The 20,693-nt window shown below is 33.9% G+C and overlaps 2 protein-coding genes and 1 non-coding gene across 14 annotated transcripts in view; all 3 read right to left on the bottom strand.

Moving 5' to 3' along the window:
- Window positions 1-13,577, bottom strand: part of Tmod (tropomodulin) — a 114,951-nt gene extending 101,374 nt beyond the window's left edge. For 7 of the 11 annotated variants that reach the window (XR_011799886.1, XR_011799887.1, XM_072004003.1 and 4 more), the window contains exon 1: window positions 13,069-13,576. Coding sequence is in view for 7 of the 11 variants with exons in the window: in XM_072004003.1 (XP_071860104.1) it covers window positions 13,069-13,245 (177 nt within the window). In the remaining 4 variants the exon portion in view is untranslated. Of the gene's footprint in view, window positions 1-13,068 lie in introns of all 11 variants that reach the window. The other 4 variants (XR_011799884.1, XR_011799885.1, XM_072004001.1 and 1 more) reach the window with 1 other exon arrangement.
- Window positions 13,578-14,293: 716 nt separating this feature from the next.
- LOC139987591 (methylthioribose-1-phosphate isomerase) lies at window positions 14,294-16,515 on the bottom strand. Of its 2 annotated transcripts, none has more exons than XM_072004014.1 (5): window positions 16,192-16,515; window positions 15,578-15,813; window positions 15,350-15,504; window positions 15,015-15,223; window positions 14,294-14,936 (listed from the first exon to the last, which is right to left on the bottom strand). In XM_072004014.1, the coding sequence occupies exons 1-5, from the start codon at window positions 16,321-16,323 to the stop codon at window positions 14,655-14,657; spliced, it is 1,014 nt and encodes a 337-aa protein (XP_071860115.1). In that variant the 5' UTR covers window positions 16,324-16,515; the 3' UTR covers window positions 14,294-14,654. The 2 variants fall into 2 exon arrangements, with proteins under 2 accessions (XP_071860115.1, XP_071860114.1); XM_072004013.1 differs by having other exon boundaries at window positions 15,296-15,504; window positions 16,192-16,513.
- A 239-nt stretch (window positions 16,516-16,754) lies between these two features.
- LOC139987852 (U1 spliceosomal RNA) lies at window positions 16,755-16,882 on the bottom strand. The gene has a single exon (XR_011799956.1). It is a non-coding gene; the product is annotated as a U1 spliceosomal RNA (small nuclear RNA).
- Window positions 16,883-20,693: the final 3,811 nt, after the last annotated feature.

Consider the following 20,693-nt stretch of genomic DNA (forward strand, 5'->3'; position numbering starts at 1 on the left):
GTTTTGTAAACATTAATGTAGTCCAATATTAAAAATATGAAAAAAAATTGTAGGAATTATTTAAAAATTAAGAATTTTATCAAAATTAATATTTCCTGTTATAAAAAGCTCTTCTCTTCCTTTGCTATATCATAGGATTTAAAAATACATTTCTTGTACTTTGAAGTACTATACATATGGAACAACTTTCGAATTCTTATTCTCAAGGGATAATTACAAACTAAATTCAGTCGAATTTGATATGAGAATTTGTCCTACTTACATGCTCGTTGTTCTATATTATAAAAATGTTAACTCATAATTATAAAAACCCTTACTCTTCTCTTGTACATTCAAACCTACACAGATTCAAATCATCGACACACCATAAGTACACGAAAAGAAATCGTTCAACCGAGTCAACAGTTGTTCAGCGACAGCCTGGTTGCTAATTGCCAAAAGACATTGCGAATGTTTAGAATTTTATCGAAGGTGTGAATTACAGAGGCCACGATGTCGTCACCTTAGGTTCCTCGAGGCACAAGGTCGGCCGAGGCGAGATTTTTGTCAAGACTCCTCGCTCGTGCCAAGAATGTCGCGAACCACGACGTACGTACTCGAATGCATGCATCGTTCTTTGTACGTACGTTTACGATTTTGCGTATGCGCACGAGGAATGCTCATACTCGAAGAACACGAAATGATCGAGCAGTCGTTGCAAACTCTTTCGTCGAAATTGTAGCAATCTGAATTCTTTCGATCAAAATGGATTTAAAGACTTGTTGCTAGATTTTTTCGTGTGATCTTTCTGTCAGAAAGACATGTTCATCGTTTCATCGTTCTTAAATCAAAGTGCTAGATTTACTAAATTTCAGTGAGCTTTGTGTTTAGAAAACAATGCAGGAATTTAAATAGCATCTCGTTCAATTGTAAAGGTAAAATTATTTAATGATAAACGATGTAGTATCAAAAATATAAAAAATTACGATTTTAGTGCAGAAAGATGTGAATTTCAATATTTAATAATTAATATTAACTGCAAATTACTAATGTGCAACTGTAAAGTAGCTAGAAATTTCGCAAAGACATAATTAATATCCGGAATAAAATAACGTTCAATAGTCAAAAAATTAAGGTTTTCCGATACATGTTATGCAAATTTTTTATACGCAACTTTTTACGGTGAAATATTGTAAAAGAGTTCCTGTTAATTAATCAATACCTCCGGACAACGACAAGCAATAAAATGATATGTAAAACAATAGCAGGATGAGAAAGAGAATGCAAGTAGATGTGGTTTGTTTGTGATCAGACACGTGCGAAATTCAATCTACTTCTTTCTATCCTATTGATTTTTTTTATTCATAAACTATTTGTATGATCTATCCTCAGTTTTAGGAATTTCTTTACAAGAAAATTTGTTTACAAAGTTTATTTCCAAATAGATTTTTTCTATCCTACCTTTTTTCTATTGCTAATCAACAAAATCTTGATCTTTAACATTTCTTTCTTTTCTTCTGAATGCTTTTTAATTTCTTGCATATTTGGTATTTCCTTTAAAAGCTATAGTTATTGATATACAAAATTGTTCTTAAGCAACAAAATTGTTTGTCTTTTTATAAGAGGTTTAAAACTTCCTTTTCCATAAGAAGAAATCTCATCTGACGATCTGTAACTTGAACCTTCAAGGCTTTCAGGTTCTTGCAGTTAATACTATTTAAGGCTTCCGGGTGTAAGTCTCGTCTTTTTTTAAGAGGTTTCCAACATCTTACTTACACTAGCACCGTCAGCAGCTTGCAAAGATGCAAGCACAGAACTTCCTGTTTCTCGTTCACTTAATTCAGTTTTTGTCGTATAACAGTCAACCGTCCATTAATTATAACTGCTAATTATTTAGCTTTTGTTTCAATCGATAAACTAATTTATTTTCACTAACAATTAAATAGTTATTATTATCTCCATCCTTTTTTTGATAACTTATAATATTCTTCATGAAATGAAATCGTATGTATATAATTGTAGGAACATATTGTCATATTTATGAAGATAATTTTGTTAAACATATGCACGAGTATGTGGTTTGCAATTTAATTAATTAGCCCTTAATTCGCTTTAATCTCAATTTGCCTTTATTACCCAATCTACTGTAATGTATTATTTAATTCGTTATTAATCTATTTTAATCCACATTTACCACTCTTCCTGCAATAAAATCAACTTCCAAATTAACTTGTGTATAATAAATTAATTCCACTTTGATATGAATATTCATTTATTTTCAATGAAGGAAAAAACATCATCTGACAAAGATTCACTTTCAAATTAAATACTAGCAACAAGACTAACAGAGAAACGCATCTTGTCATTAGTATTACATATCGAATCACTGTAAAGTTACATCGTTATGACAACCAACTAAACGTTTCAGAGTAACCACCTACTACCATAAATCTCGCAGCTCACTGTCACCCAAGCCACAAGTTAAGACCGTTGAATAATTAGTCACGCGTAGATTAGATTCATTTCCATAAATCCTATAGCCAACTAAAGAGACTAAATTATCCAACAATTTTCATCGAGCAAATTTTATTCTTTTCCCGGATTTTCTTATCTTCTCCTTTTATCATTTTATTTCTCTTTCGCCTGTGCCTACCGTATTGATTCGATTCGTTTTATTTAATTACGAGTCGCGAAGAAAACCAATGTGAAAAATAAAAGGAAAATGTGAAGAGGGAAGGGAAAAAGGAGAAAGTTTGAAATCGCGTTAAACGATGAAAGGAATGTGCAACGAAAGTTTCGATGTAATTAAGCGAAGAATGAGAAGCAAACGATAAGAAATAGGACGGAAACGTCCACGCGTAAACTGGATGGCTCTTTCGCAGTTTGCGAAATTCATCGTGCAAATTACTCGTCGTGATTCTGACGTTCAATTAATCATAGTAATTTTCAGTTACTTGTCTGGCAACCGTTGAACTATTCTCTGGCGCGACGATGACCGATTTCTCTCTCCCTTCCTTTCGTTTATATTCAAAATTACATGATTCCATCAGAATTTTTCCTGATAGTTGAATTTAATTCTACAATTCTATTTCATACAGTTTCATTCTTGCCTCTATACGAATATGTACACCGATCAAACTTGTTGTTGTTGGAAAGTGAAATTGGTATTGGTTAATTAATATATCGAACAATTAAAAGTATTTTGTGTTCTGTATTTTTTAAAATTATTTCATTGCGCTGGATTCTGAAATAATGATTATAAAATATTAATCGACTAGTTATCGTGTATTTTTCATTTCCTAAATAGCGATATAATTCATTAGTCACAACATTAAGAAACCCCTAAGAAATCAAAGATATTAGGGAATTCTTTTCTTTTACTTCGGATTTCAGTTTTAATTATTCATTGCTAGAAGAATCATATATTTTAATCAGAAAGTTGACATATTTATTTTTAATCTTAAATAACAATTAAAATACATCAGCAAATAGGTCCCAGAATGTTTGTAATACTTATTTATCGTTCAGAGCACTGAAAAATATTTTTGTTTCATTAGCGTCTATTATAAAGAGTGAATCTGGGATATCAAAACATCATCAATATTTCCAGTATGATCTTCCAAACATCTTTGTCCTCATTCGTACGTTCAACTTTTTGTTTAAGCGATAGCTCTATTCGATCGTTCAACGAGATCGCGTCAACGAGAGTCGTAAATTCTCGTTACGATTCGATAATCAACGCTACGAATTGGTCGGTCCCCTATTTCGTTTAGGATAATAGAGATGGTTGACTGATTCTAACACTGAAATAACAGGTTATAATATATACTTTATTCCAACAACTTTGTAGACAGAAATAGTTACGTGTTGTACGTACAGACGTATTCTCAGAATACGTCATATTCGTACGTATTCAGACGTATAAATAGTAAGTTACAACTGATGACTGATCAGTGAACGAAAACCAGTCAAGACATTGACTGATCAACGGATAAAAATCAGTCAAGAGATGTTGACTGATTTAGGAATAACAAACCAGTAGAGTTTGGTGACGATGCTATAGCAAAGGAAAACTATTGCTGGGAATTGGTCGCCTCACCGTTGAACATGGGAAAAATCCGACCTTTCCATTTTTTACCTGATTGAAAAATAACCATAAGGAACGTCTTGACTTGAATGTCTTTTATAACAATTGTTACGCCACGAGGCTTACTATAGGTCGTATTTCTAACCGTCGCTCGCGGTCCTACAGTGTCGCAGACTGATCGTCTTATCTGCCCGACGGAAAATATACAATGTATCGACGAGCGCATAGTTGTCACCAAGCAACGAGTTCCAGAAACGTCGATTTCGGTCCCATTATTTCATCCACACAAAGAAGGCGGCATACGTCATACGATCATAGGCGTGAACGGTGGCGTGGTCGTCTCCCCGAGAAGACAAAGAAATGATCGAAGGGCAATCAGTCTCATTTGAAGATTCTAATTGCATACATCGAGAGGTCTGACGAATAAAGTCGCTAAGTCTAACGAATATATCGAGAGACATCACAAAGTCGAGTCGAATTTCTGTAACACATTAACTGTACTTATCGTTAAATAATTTGTGACATTTGTTATTATATTTATTATTGTTAAATATATTAACCTGTTAATACAGTGTTAAATTCATTGAACTACCTCTGTTATCTTAACCGAAGTAGGGAACGACTAATTCGCGACGTTGATTATACGAATCGTAGCGAGAATTTACGCCTCTCGTCGACGCGTTTCCTCGCGATCGCATCTCTCCGCGAATCGTCGTAACAACAATTAAGGGCCTTAACGGTAAAATAAAAATGCTTAGTTTTATCACAGTTCCTTAGGATTATTGCGGTCCGACTAATTATATTTGCACAGCTAGTAGTCGTCTTGATCGAGGGATGGATTCTGGTTTATGTAAAGAGCCACCGGATGTAACAAGCACAATGTTAAATATTATTATAAAAGTATGCGTGAAAACTTCATAGTATTAGAAACAATGAACATCGTTATTTGTCAAAAGAAAAAAAAAAAAAGAAAAAACATAGGTTACACACCAGGGTTTCTCCGCAAGAAACTGTCTATTAACATCATTCAAACTTTTTGGTACTACACTTCTTATAATATTGTCAATTAAAATATTTATAATACAATCGATATGAGATATCAAATACATAGAAAGAAACTTAAAATAAATGTTTAAGAATGTTTCGAAAATTCCTTTGTTTAAAAACCTGGAAAATTGATCCGAAAATAATTCAAAACAACTGTGTTCCTCCTCTAACGATTGAAATATTGATATAAATGAAAATACCAAATACTAGTGTTACTACTATTATTATTTTCTAACAAGAAACTTAGGAAATTTTTCAAAGTAATTCTTAAAAATTCTTTTTCCTCGCAATCCGTAAAATTAGTCAATCTAAAATCTTTCCCTTATTCTTAAAAATATAAGATTAAACCATCAGAAGACAAATTGCTTTCGAAACTACTCCCTTTTAGTCTCATCCGGACGAAAAACAAAAAGGTCTACTTTGCCGCTGTGTAAAACTACAATTACGTTACGGACATCTAACGACGACGAATGAAGTATTCTTGTTTGCCAGCTACAAAATCCGGATATTTGCGCGTTGTAAAGCATACGGTCGCGGATATACAGCGCAGTTTCGTGTGATTACGCTTCAACGCTTCTAGCGTTGCCAGTAATCTAAATTTCCGTGTTCTCGTTCGCCCGTTCATCTCACTTTCCATCGTGAAAATTAGCGAAAATTTCGGATACGCGCGAACAAGTATATTGTAAATGTGTTGTTGCCATTGTGCACGAAATATGCGAAAAGTTGATTCGAAAGACGAATAAAATGTAGGACAAAAGGTTAGGAAAACTGAATATGGCCCACGAAGACCACACACCTTAGCATCACCTCGTAAATGCAACGTGTTTTACCTTTAGACCGAATTAATAACCAACCTGACATCGTATTTACATCTAAACGTGGATATAACGCGCATCAACTAAATTGCCGGGTATTTTGTCCCGGGTAGCACGTGCTTGAATAAATTTCCTCGGGCAATCTGCTCCTCGCCGACCATAGGATTTGCCGCTATCAAGGAAATCACTTTCCAGACTGGATCTCTCTAAAACCATGGATGCTTGAAATAGAAAATACGGAGACATTGAAACTAACGTTTATTTTATGATTCGAATCTGTTGGGTTAAATACACTAACGTAGACTGCCTTAAATAAGTAATTAGGATACTTGTTACAGGAGAATAGTTGCGAAAATTATTTGGTTTCTTATAATTGTCTTTCGCATTCCTAAAAATAAGAGAAAGAATTATTCGCGTAGAATCGCAGGTTCATCAATCTTGTAATTTTTAGGGAAAAGCAATTTCCAATTAGCTGTAAACATTAACTATGGAACATTTGCTTCGGAATTCAAAATATATATGAATAACTCTATTGGAATACATCGCGATAGATTCAATATCTTTTCTATAAAAATATGAATATAGCTAAAATTTTATTGAATCCGAATATATTAAAAACTACGCTCAACTGAAACCTGTTTCATCGCATCGACTAATCCAAAGTTTAATCAACCTCCAAATATTTACGGCTCGCTTTATAACCAACACTCATTTTTTAATTCCACCTCCACTTTTCTATCAATGAAACGGAAAACAGTTCATGAGTTATTAAATAATCTCTGAAAATTCGTCGAAAGCTTTCGTTTGCCGAGCCGACAGAACGGCGACAAATCGAAGCAACATCATTTTTTTTTTTCGACTCCAAATCTTTTGGTCTACCGCGAGATAGCATAAAATTCGTATAAAAAATAAAAATTAAACTCAAAACGCAATTCTGTTGGATGAAATATATTTTTTAACAGATGTTGAGGATCCACGAAACGAAAGCTGATCGAAGCCTCGCCCAGACCTTGGTTCTATTTTAAAAGCAAGTCAGTGCGAACGTTCGATCTTTCGAATCCGTTCCCGGTCGCAAGAAGCGCATTAACGACGATTTATCGACTTATTCAATCCGCAGATCAACCTGCCACTTTTAAGTCGATTATCGATACGACCGATACGAACGAGGAAAGAAAACGATCTTCCTCTTCGTTCCTGGTTGCTCCTTCGTGAGAGCAATCGCCGATTTCGACGATGCTCCTGTTTATTCGACTTAAGCAGTGTCATCTGTACAACAAAAGGACGATTATCAGTTCTCATTCGTTCCCAGACGACAATTCAAGTCGCAAATTGCAAACACCCCTTCAGCTACGTCTCACGTTTGTCTTCTGTAATTGTTTCCACGCTTCAATCAACGTTTGAATCATTCGTTTGTAGGAATTAATGATCCGATGTTTGAGACATTTTGTTTCTCTGTGTGGTACAAGGGACGTGTAAGACTCACTGAAAAATATAGTTTCTGTTCGTTATGATAGTGTTCTTGGAATAATTTATTTCAACTATTGAAAGATTTGAAAGTATGTAAAATTGTTAAAAAAAACTGAGAACGACATTCGTTCTGAAGATAGCATAAAACACTTATCTCTAACGATTTCAATTTCAATCACTCGATGAAACTATACCATTTCCTTTACGTTATAGAATTAAAAATCTATATTATAACCACAATCTATCATAAAAAGAATTGTAAAACCCTATAACAAAAATATGTCCATCTTCCACAAAGTAGGAAAAGGAGCATTATCATTTTAAAATTATAAAATCACTTTACAATGCTAACTTACAGGTGTCTGAAATTTAGAGCAATTGTACTATTCCCTTGATATTCCAAAAAATCTAATAGAACATTCGCAAAAGGAAAACAGTCCTCATTTACCGTTAGATTTCCAAGTATTATCAAACCCATGCGTCCATCTACTATTACGCAAACAACTGCAAATATCTCCTTGGTCCAAATTTAAACCGAACGCTAAATCGCCTCAAATTTTTCAGAAACAACACTATCATATGAAAACAAAGCTACCGCCAACACGCCATACGTCATCCGCTACGCAAACCGGAAACGGGTTACCCCTGTCGCGATCAGTATTGGAGCACAGCTAATGTTAATTCGTTCTCTGATTTCAGTGTTCTGTTTCGTTAGTTCTCTGATTTCAGCGTTCACAGAAAGCGGATGGATCCCCCTTGCAACGACGAAATTTATGCGGGTGATAATTCAACGTCTACCCTCGAGACACGACAATGATAATAACGATGAGAATGATTTAGTTGAATTATCTGCGGCTTCGAAGCTGCAGGCCTGCGCGTACACCCGTGGCGCACGTGTGTTTCAGGGATTAATGCTTCAAGACGGCCAAAACTATGTCTATCTTCGACACGTCTATATGGAACGTCCGGCGGAGAGAGACAGCCGGCTGAAATTATCCTCTTGCCAAGCCCAACCGATTCCGACGCGAGTTATTATTGAAATCTTCCGCGCGATGCCGCACGTACCCGCGACGACTGACTTTAATTAAATAAATATTTATCGACGCGAGCAAAGGTTTGTAAAACTAGCATCAAGCAATGGGAGCAACGTTACTTTCATTTGAATCGCTCTGGCAACCTTTCCACCGTACAGACGTTTTCTGTTGTCGAAACGTTATCCCCTTATTTTCTCCAGTATTTCCATGAAATGATTGTTTTCACGATGAATTTTTTTTTTTTTTTTTTTTTTTTTTTTTTGTTTGAATGCATCCCAACTTTATGTAGAAAATAATTTGAAAGCGTGGAAAGATTCAGTGTGCAGAGAGAATTTTTGTATCGTGAATATTTGCTTTTACGGTAGAGAACAAGTTGTATATATTTTTATTCAGGAAGAGAATCTTTAAAAAAAGGATGGGATTTAGTTACTTTTTAAAAAGGGAGATTTATGTAAAGGGCGTAGTGTATGAAATTAGAAATTTTGTCAAATGTAATGGAAACGTGTAATTTTTCGTATGACTGTCGAATTAATTATCTTCTATAAATTAGAATTTTAAAAATACAGATGTACATCCTATTGACTGTAACAATTACAAAATATACCTTAACGAAATAAAACAAAAGAACATGTTCTATTTTCTAATTTTTGTTCCCATTTGTACACAAAATTTGCAGTCCTTTATACTTCAAGAGGGCAAAATTATATTACTGTAGTGTTCAAATAACATAAATACATTAAAATATTTCACTGTGAGCTGCACTACTAATATCAAAATAGGTCACACATACAATAGATTTTTAAAACCTCCTCTTATTTATTTTAACCTCATGAAACATGTTTCCTGCATTCTATCAAATTTATAGCATACAAATTCCACTAGACAAAACCATAATACACAAATCAAAAAATAGCAAACATATGTGAAGTCAACAGGCAATCCATTTCGCTATAACAAATTCTCCGCGAAATGAGGCAACACCTGAGAGAATCAACGTGAAGCAGAAGGTGATTATCGTTAATCGGAAGTCCCAATCGTGAGGGATGTTCGCCGGACATTCATCGGTCGGGATTTACATCGCGTCCCCCCTTCTTCGTTTCTCCGTTCGAAATGAGTTCGTTGCCAGATCTAAAACCGTCGCGTCGTACCGACAATGACGTAGAATCTGAGTAAATCGCGCCCGTTGTCCGCTCATTTTGCATTAAACGCCGCCCGACTAATCTTTCTTATTCCACGTCGCGGCGTGTCGCTTCGTCGCGTCCATTTAATTTAGTGCCTGAATTACCCTTTTGTCTTTTAAAAGCTCGACAGTCTCAATGAATACCGGACAACTTCGCGGAACTGGTTCTGTTCCCTTTCCCTTTCTCGTTAGAGCTGTAAAAGAACGAAGCAACCAACTTTGATGAATCGTTTGAAACTCTTTGTCTCTGGATCTTGGATCGTCCGTTTCTATTTTTGAAAGATTTTGCTTGGATTTTTCGAGAGAACGTTTGTTGTTGGAAAAAATGTTTCTTGTTGAGTTTGCTGTAAATTTTGCCAACAGTCTGTAAACGTAAAGGGAGACCAAAGTTTCTTTTTCTATTGTTAATGTTCTACGGCCTGTTTAGAATATGAGGAAACGAAGAATGTAGGTTTATGACTGTGTGTTACAATTGGTTTATGGGTGAAGATTTAAATATTGGTAGAAATTTTGGATAAAATACTCGAAATGATTAATAAAATAATATACGAATGAAATTGAGCAATTTCCTTACTCTGTTAAAAGCAAATTTAACCTGGAGAAAATGTTTTGGAAAGATACTTGAATATTTCATAGAAATTCTTCCAATTCTTATGTTATCAAAAATAAATGTTTTTAAAGAAGCTTAAGTGTTAAAAGGCTTTAAATCTTTAATTAATAGAAAATAAAATAATTAAAATTTAATTATAAAATCTTGGGATTTTATTATAAATTCCTGCTAAGAAATTTATCCAAATTCAAATTGCTATTGTACTAACTGCACTAATGTGCGATATTATCGCGCTAATGTGTTCAGATATGATTTCAACTAGGAATTAGAGACGGGCCACGTGTGTATTTACGACTGGTTTAGAACTTATGTTTAAGTTTTCTTCGCTGATTTTATGCATTAGGCTCGAGTAAACTAAGTTAGGTTTTGATCGTATCATCACGTGCAATGAAATCTCGATTCGTTTCAAATATTATCATACAACAACCGAAATTTATAGAATTCTTAACAGCCTAACTGTGGCACTAAATTATCGAATATCGAAATCTTTTAACTACCAACATTAATAAGCAATAAAAACAATAGAATTGTCAGGAATAATAATTTTTATACAAATTTCTGGAAATGGTATTTTTAAGGCCTATAATTTTACACACAGATAATATTTGATGGTAATTAAATACTCAAAATAATTAAATAATACAATTTCGCATTTAATTATACAACAATTTAAGACTTGTGTACTTTAAAAAATATCTCTACTCGAAAACTATATGTTATCATACTAAATATTGTGAAAAAATTCCAATACTTCGAAGCTACGAAATATTTGCAAGTATCGAATTCGTGTGTCGAAATTCAAATATTTGCGTGATTGGAATATTGAAGAAAAATCGGAAAGATATATCTACGATATTAAAAAATTTTAGTTTGTTTTGCGCAAATGTTGAACAAAATATACGATTAAGTTTATTCCGACTTTATCGATCACCTTACTGGTAATATAGCAATGTACTATTTCCAAGAATTATTAATTTAAGATGATAACTTTATTTTATTGTTCCTATTATTTGTTTATAAAAGATACAAAACATACCCACAGAAGATAGCGGGCTTCAGTAAACAAATTGACAAACAGCATCGAAAATTACCTTTTAAAATTAGAAAACCATTAAATTGAGACCTGACCTATACGTTTCATAACTATTCAATTTATGGCATCTTTGATCCGCCTACGTTCGACAATATCTTCTATCTTTATTTATTACGCAAGCCATAAAGCATTTCGTTAATTGCACATGACTCGATCAATCCTAATTCCCAAATAAAATCCACAAATAATCAACATCAATTTAAGTGTCATTAATTATATCACACATAAGATTTTCAAGAAGAAACGTCAAAAATTTGTATCCTATCAAATACTAGTATACCAATATTATTATAACATAAAAACAAATATTATTATTAAACTGCCGATATTTATGCAAATTCATATGTTTATAAATATAATTAAAAAATGATAAAGAATTATTCAACTACTAAATATTATAACGAAAAATATATCATAATTATCGTTAATTAAAATGTCCTAACATTTCGAAATCGAGGAAAACAGAAGTTTTATCATTTTCTTTGTGCTATCTTTATTTTTCTTCATTCAGTTTTTAAACTAAGATATTTTAATATCTAATCATTATCTCGTAACAGTCTACAACCTATGTGATATAACTATTTAATAAGTAAATAACACAATGAACTTCAAATATTTCAATACATCCTGAACAATGAAAAAGATAATAGATAGGATATCTTAACTAACTAAGGCAATATACTTTGGATGTTATATATTTCTACATATTACATTTTACACCTGCATATTCGTCATAAAAGTATAAAAATTCACAGTCTAGTTATAACATAAAAATCACGTGAAATTTTCAGAAAAAGTATTCGCGGGAAATACAAATCGGTGTAGCGTCGTGTGCGGCCTACTACATTGTTGGTGGTGCAGCGGGCATCAACGAAACCGAATAAAGTTACGCGCCAAATAAAGTTGGTAAATCCTACGAAAATCCGCGGTTCGAAATAAGTCCATTTATCCTTGACGAATATCAGAATGAACCGAGATTCTCGAGCAAGCGTAGTCGAACACAAGTCTCTGCGTTTATTCTTGGCATGTACGAATGGAACACTACAAAAAAAAAAAAAAAAAAAAGAAAACAGCCTTAAATCTCCGCGCACTTCATTCGATGTGTCCCTGTGATTATCCTATCGATTAGTCGTTTATCGATATATTGACGTCCATTTTGTATTAATTATGCAGAGAACTATAATCGTCCTGTTGGATATATCAAATAAACAGATTCTTCGCTTCATTTTATAATTCTTCCAAATTCTATCGCTGTATCTGTAAGTTGATGAGGTTATGGCATTTACAAATTGATATTGATGGAGTATATTAATGAACCAAATATAACATCTATCATTTTTTAAATATTACATAAACATTAAATAAATAGTAACAACTATTAAATAAACAAAGTTATTTACTATATTTATCTAACGCTGGTTACTTAATTATGTGTTTCTTATTATAATAAATGCATGAAGTAGAAATATTAAAACTCTAAATATCATAGATATTTTAAAGAAACGCGTCATTACATATAAGAAATATACAGTATACATATGTCTTTCTAATGTTGTAAAAGTATCTCATATGGAAATATTTTTTAATAAAGCCATCTATTGACATCGCTTTTCTCGCATCCAACGGTAGAATCGAAAATTTAAGGCGGTGGAGGGAGCACGTCGCAACCGTTTGTAATAAACGCCCACGTAGGGGCGCCAGCAACGAATCTCAGCTACTGTAATCGCACGTGTCACTTATACATGTTGTCACTTACTTCTTGGATCTTGTAGCTCGTCCGAACGGTCTTCCGTTTGGTAGTGGTGACCTCGTACGTCTCCTCCACAGTGGGCGCTTCATCGTCCTCATTGTTGCCATTATTATTGTCGTTGTTTACAACATCCTTATCGTTCGCCGACGGGGCGTCAGGACCAAGGACGTCCGTCACATCCATCCCCGCGTTCTCCGTATCGGCTTCCAGGTTGAACGATCGTGTCAACGAATGAACCGAAGAGATTCAAGAAAAATTCGATACTTTTTATTGTACTATTGATAGTTCCTCTTTATTCTCGATTGATACACATGCAAGAGCCAACAAGAAAAATTAAATTACGCGACGGTTGGAATTACCAGAACGATGATGGAATTCGTGAACGAACACGCTCGCAACAAGTGAAAACTGGCCCGTGCAACAGCCGCGCGAAGAACTTCAACGAGCAACCGACGAAACTATTCCGGGATCGACGAAGTTCTGCACGAAGCGGAGAGACTGACCGTACTAAAGCATCGCGGCTCGAGAAACTCGCGGCGAACGCGTTCCCGCACGCCTTTCAACGGCGAAAATAGATTCTCAAGTTTTCCCAAAGGAACTACACACGTCGTAGCTGTGTACCCAGTGTCGAATTCGTCGTTCACTTCGAACGATAAATATTCGCCGCAAATCACGTTCAATAGAAATCACTGTTCGCGCGAATCCACTGTTTCGATTCTCGACTAGTCACGTTGAAGTGGGTCTGCAAGAAATCGCGCCAAGAAGCCGCACAACTCGCGAGACCTATCGATTATGGAAGAGATCGATTCTTACACTATGGGCTTCTCTCGTTTCTATAACGTATATTTTTATTGTTGGTTATTTCACTCATTTATTTTTGTTGTTTCTCGTACATTTGTGAGAAACTATTATATTGCGTGGATGATGTATTTGTAAGGAGAATTAATAAAATGGAACAAAAAAATGTAATTTTGAATTCGACGCAGTTCGAGACGAGAATTTCTGAAAGTTTGTTTTACTTAAAGATAAATTTGTAGTATGTATTTATTTATCGTATTCCGTAAAACTATTTCGTAATCTACACTTATGTAAAATTCGTTTTATGATAAAATTAAATTGTTTACGCGTTGGAAAATAGAAAATTACCGATCCTACGCATTGTATTGTCGAAGTTTAGGTATTCACGCCATCTGGTGGTACTCGGGTGGAGCAAAATTGTAAGAACACATGATTAAAAAAATGTTTTCGATTATCTTATATTTTATGCCAATGATCCATTTGATCAATATTTGATTCTTTTTTCAATATCAGTACAACTATTTGTTTGAGATATCATCACTATAAATATATATATATAAATCACAGCGAAGTAATAAGGCATTTAATACGAATATGTATATCCATGATACATTTTACTGTGTCCATCAGGCTTAACGTGTTCAAATAAGCGTAATCTGCCAACAATTTTATTATAACTCGAAGTTTTTAAATAAACAATGCCTGGCAACAATTTGTCGTAACATCGAAATCACCCATTAATTCGTTCTTATAAATGCATCCAGAGGATTCTTTACTCATAATCAATCGATACTTTATAAGTTTTCATAGTTTTTCAATTGTATCAGATCTTCGGGTCTGTATACCCCAACTTCCGTAATAATACCTTTAATCAGACTAGCTGGGGTTACATCAAAGGCTGGATTCCAACATTGTATTCCGGGTGCCGCGATTCGTTGATCGTTTATGTGTGTCATTTCTCTTTCTGGCCTTTCTTCAATAACTATATGATCACCATTAGGAATAGTAAAGTCTATGGAAGTCCGTGGAGCTGCTACATAGAAGGGAACATTGTGGTACTTAGCAACTATGGCAATCTGTAAAAAAACAAAAGTAAATAAGTATATTATAACAATTTTAAAGATTCCAATGGACATAATTGAAGCACGTATTACCTGGTAAGTTCCAATTTTGTTAGCTGTATCTCCATTTGCAGCAACCCTGTCTGCACCAACAACAACTGCAGAGATATTTCTTGATTTCATCAGTGCTGCCACCATATCATCACAAATTAAAGTCGCAGGAACATCTTCATATACTAATTCGTACGCAGTCAGTCGTGCTCCTTGGTTATATGGCCTTGTTTCGGAGCAAAATGCGTGTTCTGTAACAGTAATACACACTATATAACTTTATCGAATACTGATACTAGAGACTAGAGACATGCAATCGTTACCAAGACTATGTCTCTTATGAAGGGATCTAATAACACCTAAAGCTGTGCCATAACCTGCTGTTGCAAGACTGCCAGTGTTACAGTGCGTCAAGATTCTAACGAAGTTGTCCCCAGACACGTTCTTCAGAATTTCCTGAGCTCCATAGTCCCCAATGGCCTTGTTATCTGCGATATCCTTTTCCAACATGGCTTCTATGGCTGCGATAAATCTACAAGCATTATCATTAATAGTAACAACATTGCAATCAAATTAATCTGTTTGATTTAGACCAATTCTTATACCTTTCTTTCATTTCAATTATATTAACAGTCTCATCTTTACTAAGCTTATTAGCCAACTGAATTAATTCATCTGCTGCTATTTTCATATTAACAGCAGTTGGTCGAGCCGAGACCAAGTAATTCAATTTGCCCTCTATATCCCGTCGTAGACTCTTCTTGTCCATATATTCTTCATTCCTAATCTCTGTTGCTAAACTTAAACAGCCCACAATAGCTATCGCTGGTGCGCCTCGAACCTATGAATATTACAGAAAGTGGACTACAATTAAATGCAAAAACATCTTCAATTCTGTTAACTGAAACAATGGCAAATTGTTCCATATACGACAAACGATTTAAGTCAACTAATTCTTCCAATTAAAATTCTGTTCGCGCGAATCACCTCAAATTGTCACTGTTTACTACAATTTAACTGCTCTGAGTTCTTATTGCTTGTCAATAAGTATAACGGTATGCGATATATCTCACTATTATACCCGGACACAACCTATGTTTGACGCGAACAAAATCAACCATGAAAGACAGTTATTTTCACTTTTTATAAAATCGAACTCGCGACTCTTAAAAAAGAAGAAACGTTCGGAAGTTTCACACTGTTTGCATGATAAACGTACCTGCATGTTATTGATGACTTTCCAGCCATCCTCCACGCCTTTGACAGGGATGTATCGGGAGATTGCCGGCAACAATATCTGATCCAGTATCTCCAACTTGCCGTTTTCCCATTTAATCGCATGCAACGTCATTTTAATCCGTTAAATACGAAACACAAGTCCTATGACACTGTCTGGGTAATATACGTGCAGATTCAAGACGCGGCTAGTAGAACCGCGGCTTCGTAGTTTGTGAATGAAATAAGTCCCCGTTCATTTGAAGCTCACGTGCACTTCGGACGACCGTGACTCGAAGTCTACCGTACCGTCGTATCGTTGAACTATCACGTGTATATACGTAGCTGTAGCTGTAGCTATGTATAAATTAGCCTCGTTCAGAGCCATCTGTCGACCAACCGGACAACTAGACATTGTCTTAGGCGGAAGTCCCGTTACGCGAACCATTCAAATTATTCCGCACTTATAGCATTTTCACGAAGATTTACAACCCCATAAAGCAATCTGCCAGGAATCTTTGGAAAACAATAAAGGAAATTTTACAGTAAGAGAGTGACGTACCTAACGCTTAATTGTCCGAGATACCCACATTAGGGGTATTCGCAGAGGTCAGCTCAACCATAGTGCAATGGAAGAGCCTTACCCTGAAGGAACCGCCTTCTTAATCACGGTAACCTCTACATCAGGTAAGCAATACCTAAGTGTACCTAACTGTAATTCTAACTTAATTGTACCTAAAACTTAAATTAATTAAGTAACCTTTGGCACTCATAAGGAGTGAAATTGTACAGTTCGTCAATATTGTGATGCTTATCATTGATTGTTGATACGCAGAGTTTAGAACTCGATAAGAGTTCAACTATGTTTATTTGTTTAAAACAAAAGCTTTTTATGATTTTTATCATATCTCGAATAATTTCCAGTTTTCAACAAATTAAAGATTTTACGTTAAAATCCCTGTTTATCATACCACAGCATAAGTACATATAAATAATCCTTCTTTACGAGTGTTCTACATACATTGCAAGATAAGTGCAGCGTATTTTGCCAACGACTTCGTTGATTATTCGGTTGAAAATTGCAACCGAATAATATACAAAAAAGATACGATCACCGCATTTTTCTATGTTTGTTATTGTCGAATTGAGTACATATAATGTGTATACATTTATGTACATATAGAAGCGTGAACGAAAGCTATGAATTGATATTTTTTATTTTATTGATATTTCCTCCAAGTGTTAATACAATTAATATTTCCGTCATAAAAATTTATAATTCATTGGCTTCGTCGCACCGTGGTTTCGGTAGAGTTATTTCAACGAAATTCTAAAAAAACATTTCTATATACATATATTCTATCCATCATATTTCAATTTTAACAAACCGTGAGTATTTTATCCGTCGCAATTTTACTCGTCCCAAAGTGAAAAAATTCAAATTGTCGATAGAATTTTAAAACTATTTAAAGTTGATACGTCCTTAATTGTAAAGAGTAAACTGATTGAATTAAATTCTTAATTAAATTATCTTAAATAAATTCTTAATTATTTGATCCTTTTCTCTTATTACTTTACTTGAATAGCGGATCGAAATAGTGTCATTTTAGCTTCATCAAAATTTATTTAATGAGAATTTTATCTGCTATAATGATCATTAGTCACGAGTGACGCAACATAAAATTAATCATTGTTTTTCACTAATTATGAATTTTTCTCAATATGCCTTCAAATATGCCTAAGTTTATCGTGTGTTATTTAGCTAACGATTATTAACTATTTTCAATGATTTTTGTATTACAAGAGAGATAAGAACATAATGTTCTTGCAATATCACCGATAACAAATATAATTATACATTAACATTAACTAAAGCAAAATTTGTTGCTGTACAAGAATCATGTTCAACAGCGAAGTTTCCAGTTTCTTAAGAAAAATTTCTTAATTATAATAGCCTATAATAAACATTTTTCGACCGTAAAGTAAAGTTTAAATATAATATAAACATAACATTTCATCCTACGAAATAGAATACATGAGGACACATTATGACATGATTTTGAAAGTAAAAGGCTACTTTCAGAGTCTCAGAATATTATTCAGAGTATTAACGTATTGCGGCATTCGTCATCGCTTGCTACAATATACCCTGGAATTTTAGGATTCCTAAAATGAAATAATTTAGGCTTTAGCGCTTTTCAATAGACAATGGTATCATAAATCCATTGTTTTCAGTCAGGTGAAGTAACTGTACCTAACGGTTTACTCGTTTAATCGGTTTAATTGTTCGACAGACCTGGGAAACCTTCGAAAGTCTTCTCTTATGTTTACATAAATATAACCCTGTAGCTTTTGATCTCCAAATCCCTTCGATAGAAACTTAAATTTTGTAGGTATCTGATTTTCGATATAGATATAATTGTAACTTTTTTTTTATATTTTTCTCTACATTACCAAATTCCTTAACGAAACGAATACACGATAGAAAAATCAAAATCAAAGTGATCAAAGTATCAAAGTGAAACAAACGAAAACAATTTATTTCTCATCAACCTAAAAAAAAAACAAATAACAAAACCAAACGTTGAAATCTCAACTCCAAAAATCAGACTTAATCATATAACAAATACATACAATGACAAACGATAACACGTTGAAATTATCGATAACAATCGCCGAAAGTTACAAGAATGATTTTCAATGACGTGTGACTTAAGATACGCGCGCGTGCATTTCAATACAAAGAAAATCGTTCTCATTCGCGATGCTATTCGTCACTTTGATTCTTTACAATTTACATGTTCCAGTTTTCTACGTATAGTCGCGTGTTCGCTCGTGACCGAATGCTCGTAACATATTTCGAGCGCAAACTACTTCATTTACTTGCCACGTTTTAAAAAAACCTTTGCATTTCAAAATAGATTGCACTTTTCATTCGGCTTCGCATACCTAACCCGTTGAAAGCGTAATGTCGCCAGGTGATTCGATCATTTTCCGTGGACTTTCCGTCTTTCGCGATAGAACAAGAAATATCGAGGAAGATGGTATCCGAGTTTGATGAACATCATCGCACTAGTGCTTCGGAGTAAATTTTTATTTAACTTCACTGGGGAATCGAATTATCAGATTTAAAGAAAAATATGTATCTTTTTAGTTACTATGATTTCGTTAGTATAGTGTACGTGATTCATTTTCTCATTGATGTAGTTAGGATTACGTGACTCAGAAACATTGACTTTCTTATGTTTGTAGTAATTTGTATTGTGTTTCTTAATTGATTAGCGAGAACGTGATTATCGAGTGACACAGTCTAATTTCTGCACATCATTTCCGCCTGATAAGACATTGCACGACATTGAAGGTAGAATTATCAAGAATTAATTTATTTATGACAACCAAAAAAGCGAGAACGTGTACTGAAGTTTGAGGACATCTTGGAAAATTATGAAATATTAAATGTTGTTTCTTCATTCCTAAATTTTATAAATCTTGTAAATCTTGTATTAAAGAATTGAAAAGAAGTGATTTATATTTGTTCCGGTTACATAAAAGGAATACGGACCTATGTAAAATTTATTTATTTAATATATTCTATAAAATCAAAAATATTCTTTAAAAAATAATAATTATTAAAATTATTAAAATAATAATCTGCTGTCTTTCAATTAGACAAATAATTTTCTGATAAATTTATTCAATTATATTTTTAACTTACATTTGGTATTTGTTACCTTACAGCAGCATTTTGTCTTAAATTTCTCATCTTTGTTCGAATCTTTATTTAAATCATGAAAGCAAGAATTATTCGTAGTCATTCAAGAACATTTGTTTGGGCAGCAAAAATAGTAATGAATGTAATATAGATTTGCAAATTGCCATAGATACGATGGAACGTCACATTCGAGCTTATTCAATTTTTGATGAGCACGCATGAAGCATGTGTACGAGGGTTGTCACCATGAAGAATAGGATCCTTTCCATTAATCATTGTAGCTCGTGTCTCGCTAATTTTTTATGAAAAATCTCGACCATACCCAACACGACTCGTCAGTGATTGATTTGCCACGTCGTATGAGGCATGATGAACAGTATAAACCATTAATAATCAAACTTTTCGTAACTCAAATTATAATGAAAAATTTGATATAGTAAAAACTTTTCAACCTCTGACTAGAATTCTACAAATGGTAAAAAATCGCCCGGTAATTATCTCGTATTATTCTTACATTTCAAAAATAACATAATCTCTGGCATTGATAAAACGAACTATATTTTATATTTTCAACTTTAATTCCTAACATATCTCCTATTTTTAATAAGAGAAAAGGAAATAATACAACTCATGCGAATAACACATAACACATAACATGTAGAAGCTGATTCAAAAGTGGAATGAAAAATCTGTGCGATAGCCTCCGGGAAAGTAGACAAAAAGTTAGCGTCAAGTGTTCCAGATCAGTTCATTTTATTTTAACGCGAGTCACTTCCTTTTATTCAGATACCAAG

This window comes from Bombus fervidus, chromosome 5, assembly GCF_041682495.2.
Source record: "Bombus fervidus isolate BK054 chromosome 5, iyBomFerv1, whole genome shotgun sequence".
Classification (NCBI taxonomy): Eukaryota; Metazoa; Arthropoda; class Insecta; order Hymenoptera; family Apidae; genus Bombus; species Bombus fervidus.

What these genes read in the sequence shown, in the direction of transcription:
- LOC139987591 (XM_072004013.1), bottom strand. Translation starts at nt 16,323, where the DNA reads ATGACGTTGCATGCGATTAAATGGGAAAACGGCAAGTTGGAGATACTG. An exon ending in ATAATTGAAATGAAAGAAAG is followed by an intron (nt 15,505 to 15,577) that starts GTATAAGAATTG and finishes TAATGCTTGTAG; the next exon opens with ATTTATCGCAGCCATAGAAG. An exon ending in ACAAAATTGGAACTTACCAG is followed by an intron (nt 14,937 to 15,014) that starts GTAATACGTGCT and finishes GTTTTTTTACAG; the next exon opens with ATTGCCATAGTTGCTAAGTA.